This window comes from Watersipora subatra, chromosome 10 (genome assembly GCF_963576615.1).
Source record: "Watersipora subatra chromosome 10, tzWatSuba1.1, whole genome shotgun sequence".
In the NCBI taxonomy this organism is placed as follows: domain Eukaryota; kingdom Metazoa; phylum Bryozoa; class Gymnolaemata; order Cheilostomatida; family Watersiporidae; genus Watersipora; species Watersipora subatra.
This window is the reverse complement of record NC_088717.1, coordinates 16,648,251-16,659,132: the sequence shown is the minus strand read 5'-3', so window position 1 is coordinate 16,659,132 and position 10,882 is coordinate 16,648,251. Positions and strand designations below refer to the sequence as shown.

The 10,882-nt window shown below is 36.4% G+C and overlaps 1 protein-coding gene across 1 annotated transcript in view; it reads right to left on the bottom strand.

Annotated features, from left to right (window-relative positions):
* Positions 1-4,605: 4,605 nt before the first annotated feature.
* The window catches only part of LOC137405716 (transmembrane protein 131-like), an 82,645-nt gene continuing 76,368 nt past the window's right edge, over positions 4,606-10,882 (bottom strand). Inside the window, exons 34-37 of the mRNA XM_068092077.1 lie at positions 9,849-10,020; positions 8,089-8,255; positions 7,494-7,699; positions 4,606-5,061 (exon numbers count right to left, since the gene is read on the bottom strand). Of these exons, the coding sequence (XP_067948178.1) occupies positions 4,909-5,061; positions 7,494-7,699; positions 8,089-8,255; positions 9,849-10,020 (698 nt within the window). The 3' untranslated portion in view covers positions 4,606-4,908. The remainder of the gene's footprint in view (positions 5,062-7,493; positions 7,700-8,088; positions 8,256-9,848; positions 10,021-10,882) is intronic.

The following is a 10,882-nucleotide window of genomic DNA, read 5'->3' as shown; positions in this document are numbered from 1 at the left end:
TAAACTAGAAACAATATTCTGACAGACGCTGTCAGCAGCACCTCTGTGAGCTCACAACACAGCCAAACGATTGTCTGCTATCTAGTAAATAAGGCTGTTTTCAGGTTACCTTTCTATTGCAACATGAAAAAAAATGAAAAAAATAGTCCCTGCCGGTTTCTTTTTTTATTGACAATAAAGAATGCAAGGTCAAATAAATCTCTTTTCTAAACCCAGAAATGTCACCAAGTTAGATTTCTAGCTTGACATTTGTAAATTGACACCTTCAAAGTCACACGTATTGATGCTTTCACCCATACAAACATGATACATTTATGTCAATATTTGAGTAAAGTTTAAGTATTTGAAAAATACTTGATATGAAAATATCCCGAGTTAAGGATATTCACCCTGTTGATAGACTACATAACTTGTGTCTATTTGTACCAATGCTGTTAAAACTATTTCATTAAAAGTCATATTATTTTATGCCATCTTCAAAAAGTACTTTTAGAACATTATAAGTTTTAAATTAAGTTTAAGATAAAAGCCTTAATAGCTAAGTCTGTATGTTAAAAAGGGATAATCATCATTTTGATTTTCACTTCCATAGAAAAAGTATGCCAATGGAAAATCTAGACTAATCACGACGGGGATTAAGATGTATTGGACCTATATAAAATCATTAATAAAAAGACTCTTAGTAACGTATCAGTCTAAGAGGTAGGCTATGTCTGAGTTTTATGTATGTTCAGTTGAAAGTCAAGTTAGTTAACTTCCGAGAGTGGCTTTGGACAGACAGACGCAGCTCCTATTATAGTAAAGATTATTGAATGTATTTTTGCCATGCATTTTTTGCTAGGGCCACAAACCGTTATGTGTTTTCAATTTTTTTGGCCCCTTCCTTCCAAATTTCCAACGTGTGTGCAACATACGTATGTGCAATGTGCCTTTCCCTAAGTCATCAAAAATATTTGGTCTCTAAACTTGGACTTTTTGTGAAAACCAGCCTGTTAAATATCCACTCGCGGACTATCTCAGCAAAAATTAAAGATATAGCCTGGCTTTTTATTTTTAAATCTGATCATTAAACCGTTCAAGTATAAATGAATTATTATTCATGTAATATAAAAAAAAACAAGAGTGTATTTTAATACCTTAAATAACATTTGATTGACTAAAAAAACAAATGAGTTTTTTCAGAAATTAACACAGTGATTTCAAAATCAAAATTACTTTCAAATTTGACTTTAGGAGCTTTAAAGAATAACTTTATGGCAAAATTTGGACAAATTTTAAGCAAAATATAATGAAGTTTATGTCAGACGATTTGATATATATTATTTCTATATTATATATATTATTTGATATATATTATTTCTAAACACTAATAAGTTCTACTCAGGTGTTATTTTTGACAACTGTGAAACTTGCTAAGACCCTTTTTATTAGGTAGATAAATACCAGACGCATTTCTTACAGCTAAACTCTCCCAAACCATGTAATAGATCCCTGCTATATTAACAGAGACTAAAATACAGCCAAGGCTATGAATTTTTAATTAGACAATAAATTTTCTTGTAGTACGTTAATAATTAATAAGTATTATTTACTTCCATGAGGATATCTATTTAGCTTACAGGATTAGAGAAATTGCAATCTACAGCCAATAAAAAACTGTTGCAGCCCGCTTGGAGAGGATCGGAGTTACTTAAATGTAGTAGCTGAAATATTTTGGTTAGCATGTGATTGTATGTATTTGTGACCGCTCAAAATGAATATTAAGTGTCGAAATAAAAAATTATATCAGTTTTTACAAATATTGGGCTTATTCCCATTCCAATGCATCACTTGTCCGTGTGGTTATCCAAATCTATGTATGCAATATTCAACTACAATAATAAATCACTACGACTAAATAAAACTAGCGAAATTATGTTTACAAAGTTTAACTTTAAAAAGCCTAATCTTGTACATACAAGCAGGTCCTCTGATCCTAGACTGTATCAAAAACTTTCCATCAACTGTGAAAGTACTTATAACAGCACAATTCCTTTTAAACTGAAGATCATATTGAAACTCTGAGGTTGTAGAGCACAATAAAAACTGGAATCAAATAGAGTGAAGTCTTGTATTCTCACTCTTCAAAGAAGTAATGTTTTATTTGTAGCTGAAGAAACAGTGATAGCAGTACGTCGAGTCTGATAGAATATGCTGCTATGAATAGATAAACTAAGTTTTACTGTAAAACTCTTGTTGCTGAAAAGAACCTTTGCTAGATTTGTCTATTTTTAAAACTTCATTACCAAAAATTTCAATAGGCGCGTAAGAATTTAATGTTCAGTGAGCGACCCTGTTTCATTTATTGGTTGATTAAGAGTGCCCTCTGTATTTTGAGGATAGCGTTCAATCAACTTCAAACTTCGGAATTATATCGAAAATGTATTACTCACAAATTGACTATTTTCATTAGCCAACACAAACCAAAAGATTGAAAAAGAAGCTAACACTAGGTGGCCGAGTTTAGTTGGGCATAGGATCAGGTGGAAAAATATTTTCTACCAGATCTCAGGCCTATGAACATCTCAAGCCTATTATCTCAGGCAGAGGTTTGAAAGGGTTGAAGAAACCAGTATAAGACTAGGATGCACTGATGATAGCTGTCACATCAGAATAACCAGATTTCTCTATTATACCACCTATCACTAGTTTATGAAAAAACACGACAGTATATCGATTCTATTGGAGGTTCATGCTGGCGGCAGCGCAAACAGTTCCTATATCACCAAGCATCAAATTGTGATTATGTGCAAGAAATGGCTAATTTTGAAGCTTGCATGAACTCAAAACTAAAGAACTAATTCTAATTAATATCTGACTACGGCTAATAAAATTGTTGTAGATGTCCCTGCAATCAATGATATACAGCCCCAAAGGATAGCCGACGGCGCTCATATGGGCGGGGTTTAATGATGAAGCTCTGTTGGGATTAACCCGAACACGGCACCCGAACAAACAAATATGCTGAATAAAGCACCTTGTAAATTTACGAATATTATGAACTATAGTGGTTATTTTACTTATCTGTTAAATTCATTTTGTTGTCAAATAAATATAGTATCCCAATATTGTCACCGTTATGATCAGTCAGTTGCCATTCACAAGCATTCGTGATATTAATAGTCACAATCGTAAAATAGCTCAAATTCGGTTTCGCATTTAGATTTTGAGTATGAAAACTACATTGCACAGCTTTGCCTGCTGTCCCATCTTATTGGCAAGGTAAAACAATGTGAAACCGATGAAAGACTTTGTCATTTTATATTAGGGGTGGCAAAATATTAATCAAAAACTAGAAAAAAGATGCCGTTGTTCGGGTAATTATATTTAACTTTAGGCATATACTACGACCTTTACCAATTTTAAAATTACTAAAAGTAGGTAATTTGAAATGTTTTATTTTGAATAAATACATTATTTTGGTTAGGTATTACCCCTACATTGCAGAAATTCAATGTTTGCTATTGTGACCCGCGGGGTCTACTGGCTGAATAAGCTAATGAAACGATAACAGCGATTCGTGTTTTCTAAAACCTATCAAAGCAACGCGACCGCCCCGCGAGAGTTGTGTTTGCTCCGAAACCCAGGCTAGCACAATCCTAATAGAGCTCCATCATTAAACCCCACCCATATGATAGCCGTCGGCTATCCTTGGGGGGCTGTATATCATTGCTGCAATGTAAACAATCCATTCAGGAAATTACATTATAGGAATTTTATGTTAACTGAACAGCAACCACATGTTAATAGCCCAATCCCATCCAAAGCTCGATTCAAACTCACCCTTTTCAAGAAACCAAACTGAACTTGACATCTTAATTTAATAACTTTGTATTGACAGCTTTTCTCGCCTTTCTTAACACTCACTTGGTTTAAGCTCCATGATTGTAGTAACTTTACAGTTACGGGAGTGCAAACCTTCAATGTCAATTTAATTTGATTTTTACTTTTTTCTAGACAGCAAGGTCTATGCTGCAAAAACAAAATAATCGAATTAATACTATTAAAGTCTAAATTAAAGTAAAATAAACAAATATATATTTAATTTAATATGATCATTGTCTGCCTGTACATCCGTCTAGCAATCATCAGTGTTAAAGGTCAGGATAAAAAATAGCGTTCAATGAGACATTCAGCTTGGCAGAGCGACACTAAAACCTTCACCAATCGGTAGTACTGAATAATTGAGCGACTACAGTATGTATTCTCTGTGCTCTATCGGCCCACCTGACGATCTCTCACAACGCACTAAACCGCAAGGGTGCTAGTATATATAATAGCGATAAAAATACACGTACCTTGTTTATTTTTTCCCGTGCGGCAAGGGAGAAGACGATAACGATAAGCTCTCGTTAACCAAATTGAACTCAAGAACTTGCCTGATTGGACGCTCTCCGTTACATGGAATTTCTTACGTTATACGAAGGAAAAACTTTACATATACTCTTTAGGTTATGCAAAGTTTAGGTTCTAGTTATATGTTATAGAAGCTTCTACTTTAGTCCGGAGAGGGAAGAAAACTAACAAAGATAAGACAAAACAAGTGGGAACAAAGACCACTAGATAGTTTGTTAGCCCCTTTATTATTGATCAATTCTTCTCTTTGGCGTGAACAAGCTACAATGATTCAAAAAGGCATGAAGGAGAATGAGCGCGAATGAGGGGGGAAGAGGCTGCTCACACACCAGACCAGACTCACATATTACCAGATGCAACCATTTCAAAAAACCCAGACAAGAGTTTTGACCAGCATTTGAATGATGCCATTTTGTGGTCTTTTGTTCTCAAGCGTATAAACTGAACAGACAAGCATGAACAAGTGTTAGGTAACATAAAGTGCAGCAAGCGATAACAAGTCTGGAATCGACACTACTGATCCTTGTTGATGGCATCTCCGCTTGCCTGTTCATAAGACCAAGCGCTTGAGTTAGTTGGTGTTGAGAAACTGGTGGAGATAGATGGAGCAAATGAAGAAGTCGACCAAACAGACGATGAAAAGAGTCCGTAATGCCCATTGTTAACCTGCAATAAAAAGAGATGAATACAATGATCCCGACTGTGTCCGCTCCACACTAACTCAGTGCTTCGTAGAGGTGATTGAGCGGATCACTAGGAACTTTTACAAATTTTTAAACATCTTCAACTAAATTTGATTTCATTACAATATATTTGCTAGGGACCAGCCCAACAAAATTCACAAACCATAAGATTTCTAGAATGACAGAAATAATTTTCAGTTATCTATTAAAAATAATGCCAAATACACGTTCACCGTATGGTATGCATGTTCTAACTAATGATGGAATACTAGAAATTAAAAAACAACCAATTGCACTATACGAAAGGGCAAAAATTTTTAGACCTGCCAATTTTCGAGCTTCTGAAGGGGACTAGGGGATGATGAGTGCAGAGGCATTTTCATGTAAGAAAATACTCTTCACTAAAACTGTAGATTTTCGGTACTAAAGGGTGCAACGTTTCATAGGGTCAAGTTTCGATTTCATAATCTAGTTTTGTACTTGACCAATATACAAGGTGCACCATACTATCAAATGCATTATGAAACAGACATAAAAACCACGAGAAAGTCAAAGCGGTGAGCTTAGTCCCTTTATTATATAAATTATTAACTCTTCTTTTATATAACCCTCAGTTTTTACACTTGGCATCCAAACTAAACTGTCCCTACGTTTTTTCTCATCATTGTCTGAGTGAGATGACATTGATGCCACCCTTCTCGAATGCTCTAACAATTACAGTTGCCCGATTGTAGTATCGAAATTGGTATCAGTGCCGATATGGGTGTTAAGTATCTGAATCGGTATCGGCCGATATTTTCTTGAAAAATATGAAACTTCCGATACTTTTTACAGATCAACTATTTAGCAGAAAATCGTATTTTAGCCTGCTACACAAATAAAAAATCATCAGCTGCAAGCTCCTTACTTTTACCTAATGAATTTCTGACCTGCCAGACATTTCATTTCGTGTCTATAGCCTGACCAACACAGCTGAGGAACGCTTTTGCTTTAGTCAGGACGTAATCACTAAGTGCGGTATTTCCCAATTACAGCAATAGGATATCTTGTTCGTGATTATTGCAACTAATCACGAACAAGATAACAAAGATGGGAGACAAGCACGCAGTGCAATATTTGTATTTACTAGCATAACGAAAGAAATTTAGACAGTCGATGCTTAAAGTTATCTATCACTCTCTTTATCCTGACGATACAATGTATCGTTTGTTTCATACAAAACACGGTCACCCCAGAGGCTTAGCTGTATTTAGCCTGTCCTCCATCATCTGTGGCAAGTGAGTCCCCCCTTCAGTACGCTTGGCTACATTTATAGCGATAGAAGAAATATACTTCTTACTGAGAGAATTGAACCACTAACGGTAATTAAAAGAAACATTGATTTGCTCTAAACTTGTACAGGCGTAGCAGTTCATCCAGCAATAGAAGAGAGACTTCGTTATCACAGAACTGTACCACTAACAGTAATTACCTTTATTTACAAATGACAAGAAACATGGACTGTTTTGTTACTACATGCGCGGTATGTCAGTACATTATGCCAATATGTATATATATTTTTTCATCAGTACAAATAAATACATTAATATTTGTATTTTCTTTGCATTATGTTTATGTTTGTATAATAAAATGAACAACTATCTATGCAACACAAAATATCGGAATCGGTCTCTGAATCGGATAATTTTTCAATAATAATCGGTATATCGGATCGGTATATCGGATTGGTATCTGAATCGGCTGGTGAACTTAGAATCGGGGCATCTCTACTAACAATAGAGGCTGCCTTTACCTTAGGCAATGCATCCAGAATCCACCCGCAATGGTGGGGCGTAACTTGTCCGCCACTGCCTCCATGTTTAAACTGACCCTCATAACCATGTCGCTTTACCGAAGCAATTTTAAGGGTTTCTTAAATAAATTAATATCAATTAACAGCAAAAATACACTATAAAATTAGGAGTTTTCGTTGTTTTAGCAGGAAATGGTCTGCGGAGTGGCGGCCGTAAAATATTTACCAAAAGCACACAATATGTAGATTTTAGAACTCAGTCCAAACACAGAATGCGCGGCATTAAATGGCGTACAGCTTATTTTTTTTAGAAGATTTAAGGCTTTTAAATGAGTCTCACAGTGTGGAAAAGACAGAATTTTGACAAAAGCAAAAAAGCTCTGAACAACATAGACACATTAGCCATATTAGCATATGAACCAACTTAAATCAATAGAGATATTGCTATCATCTATTGCTATTAGAATAAAACTTATTTTTCCGGATGTGTTTCAATAACAAGCATCAAAGACATCACATCAATAAATCTAAGTGGTGCGTCAAAAAGGCTAGTCAGCATGTCCATAAAACTAAGCGGCATATCAATAAAGCTAGGCAGCAGATAAATAAAGCTAGACATCTACCTGTGACGAAGAAGACGGTGAAGTTAAGCCGAGTCCTGCAGTTGGTGAAGAGGAACTGTCCGCTCCGCTGCTTGAAGTCAAATGGTTACCTGAGTCGTTGATGGCCCAAGGGGTCCAGTTGGAAGTGTTCCATAGGTTGTCCGAAGGAGACCAGTTGGCACTGCGCCAGATGCTCTCCTGCAGCGAACTTGACCAGTCATCGAGACCTGATAAAGCGAGCGAGGATATAAAAAAGGGTTTGAACAAGGCCATTAGGAGAGTAGTACTAACACTAGTGAAATGTGTAACAATTATATAATCATCTCTTTGCATTGAATACTCTGGGAAAGGATTAAAGAAAAATTCTGATAAGACTTTCTAATATGCCTTAAATCAGTGAAATATAATGTTTTATAATATCATTCCGTTTATCTCTTCTCGGATTATGATACATGTGAGAAGCGTCAATTATAATAAAAACAACATAATATAAACTGCAACTTTTAAAGTAAATTCAAGGTCAATGCTCGCGATTAATGATAGATATGAAATATCCCATAGCTAAAAAGAGGGCAAGACCCGCAGAACAAAGGAACAAAGGCTATCTTATGAATACCTTGACCGTTCCTTTGAATATGATTTCTCTCCTCTCTCTTGCGTCGCTCCTCCTGACAGTGTTGCAATAGTCTAGGATCTTGGCTAGTCAAAGCATCGCCAGGGTGCACTCTCGTAGCTCTCGGTGTAACCAGAGGCGAACCTAATGGGCTAGGAATTACCCGACCACTAAAACATAGTGAAATGACTTATATTGCAAGGTGAGCTCACGTAATCAAACACTCACAAACTTTTAAAACTCCATCCTGTGGCATATTGATATTAAGCACGCACAAGAAATAAGAATATTTTTATCAACATTCAAGGGCCATGCACACTATCACTCACATCAACGTTTATCTGCGCCATGGACAGCAACGATGAACTGTTTTGATGTGATCACCAACGATAAGGTGTACACACCATGAGCGATTAGCAGTAGTTGATCGCTAACCAACAACCAATTGAAATTACAAAATTGCATTTGGTGATATTGCCTGGTCCTTTGATAACTTTTAATTATCTGATTACATAATTCATCACGAGTGTAGTTCTTAGCCATGCATGCGAATATGAATTGATATCGATTTTCACAACTGTTGAAATTGGATCCGATGTGGTCAACAAACAGCCAATCAAGATGCTAATAGTTGTGATGATCGCTGTCAATGCTCAACATGTTGAAAGTTCATCGCATCGTCGCAAGCAGCAATGATGTTGGCCGCTCGTTGCAAAATGATGGCATAGCAGCCCATTGCGGTCAATCGCACAGCTAATTGTTGATTTGAGCGATAGTGTGCACATGCCTTCACTATGCCTAATTAGCATGTGAAATAAACACCATGTAAAAGTGGTTAAATAGTTGAATATGTTACCCCCTTTAAAAAGCTTACAGACTAGATGAAACTAAGGCTTAAATGTAGATCTTTACTACAATAAGAGCTACACGTATGTCCGTCCATCCCAAGCCACGCTAACAGTGATAGGAAAAATATTGCACCGCTCGGGAATCAAACCCAAATGTTTGGATTCCCATTCAAACGTGCTACCATCTGTGCCACTAAACCCCCTTCAACATCTAAGAACACTTGTGCACATAGTTATTACACAAGACGATCTATCACTGCGCATTGCACTACCCGCGTACTAGTATATGGGTGTGTCCATAAATAATAATTTGACATTTAGAGTTATTTGATGCCAACTACACATGCACATTCACTGCCATTATAAAATTCTTTGAATTAATTGATGCAGTATTTTCTTGGCTATCAGATAATATAAAATCTACTGCTTTCAAAATAATCGCTCCGGAGCTATTAAGTGTAACTTGCGTAAATAATGGGACATCACAAAATGTCCCATCATTTACGCAAGTTGCACTGAACAGCTCCGGAACGACTATTTCGAAAGCAGTAAATTTGTATATTATCTGAAAGTCAAGAAAATACTGCATCAATTAATTCAAAGAATTTTATAATGGCAGCAAATGTACTTGTGCAATGGCATCAAATAAATCTAAATGTCAAATTATTATTTATGGACATGCCCATGAAGTAAATTTAGTTTGAATGAGTATTGTCTTACGAAAGGTCTTATTGATATGCACTGCAACTCTTGCACACACAATACGCTAGCTTGGTAGGTGTAGGCGCTGTTGTGACTTGTGGATGCACACGCTATATCAGTATGAGCTGCCAGTATGCTGGCATGTGAACCAAAAACATTGCGTTGCCAGTGACCAAAGTTTCTTAAAAGTTACATCAAGTAGCTAGGATGTACCTGTCAGCAGAAGCTGATGGGAAGTCCCAACTAGAGGTGTTATTCCCTGCAAACCTCAACGGCTGTGGCCGAGTTCCAATGGGCTCTCTCACTTTTGTAGCAGCGCTGGGCATCCCCATGTCAATATTGGCCGCAAAATCTCTTGTCTGATCAGCTAGCATAGACAAGTCGTCTGAAACCAGAAAGAATTCTGTGTTTACGCTTACTGGCAAGGTAAAGGGTTAACAAAACAGTGTGACATAATTATAATTCAGTCATACCGCGACATTCCGGTATACCAACCTATGAAACATTTGAGATATGATGAAAATTTTGAGGAAATGTTTGCCTTGAGATATGAGACAAAAGTGAGATACGAGCATATTAGACAGCACTCGATGCAGCCGCTAAGTGGCCAAGTGCGCAAGAGGCCCCTTACAAGAACAGCATCACTTGGTTCATCTGATCGAATCAGTTTGAAAGTTTTAAAAAGACCAGCTAGAAGTGAAGATGGAAGTGAGCCAAAACGTAAGAGAAAAATAGTCATGCAAGAAAAAAAAAGAAAACAAAAGCCAAGCTAGAAATTACTGTAAAATAAGGTTGAAACTTATTTCTAAGCGTGTATAGTAAGCTTGAGCTTTAATGTTACATAGTGTAACCAAAGTGTAGCACACCGAATGTGTTGCCGTAAAGTCTCTCTCCCACCACCATTACTAGCTACCGTCTGAATCAAACGAAAGAACTCCATAAGGCATGGTACATAATATTGTTATGTTTTATAGCAGATCATTCCCACTAGATAGGTATATGTTACATTTCGGGCATAAGAGATAAATTAGAAAAATTAATAAAACATTTTTCCGTTGTCATATTCGTTTTGAAGTGTCTTTTAAAGGACTGGAACGAATTAATTTGTATTTAAGTATTTTATATCGCAAATAATGCTCTGAGACAAGAGAATTGAAATGTGAGCTCGGACCTATAAATAAGGCTCGTATGTAGAGGTATGACTATATATACTCTTTCGAAAGCGCATCCTTAAGGTTCTCTGTTGA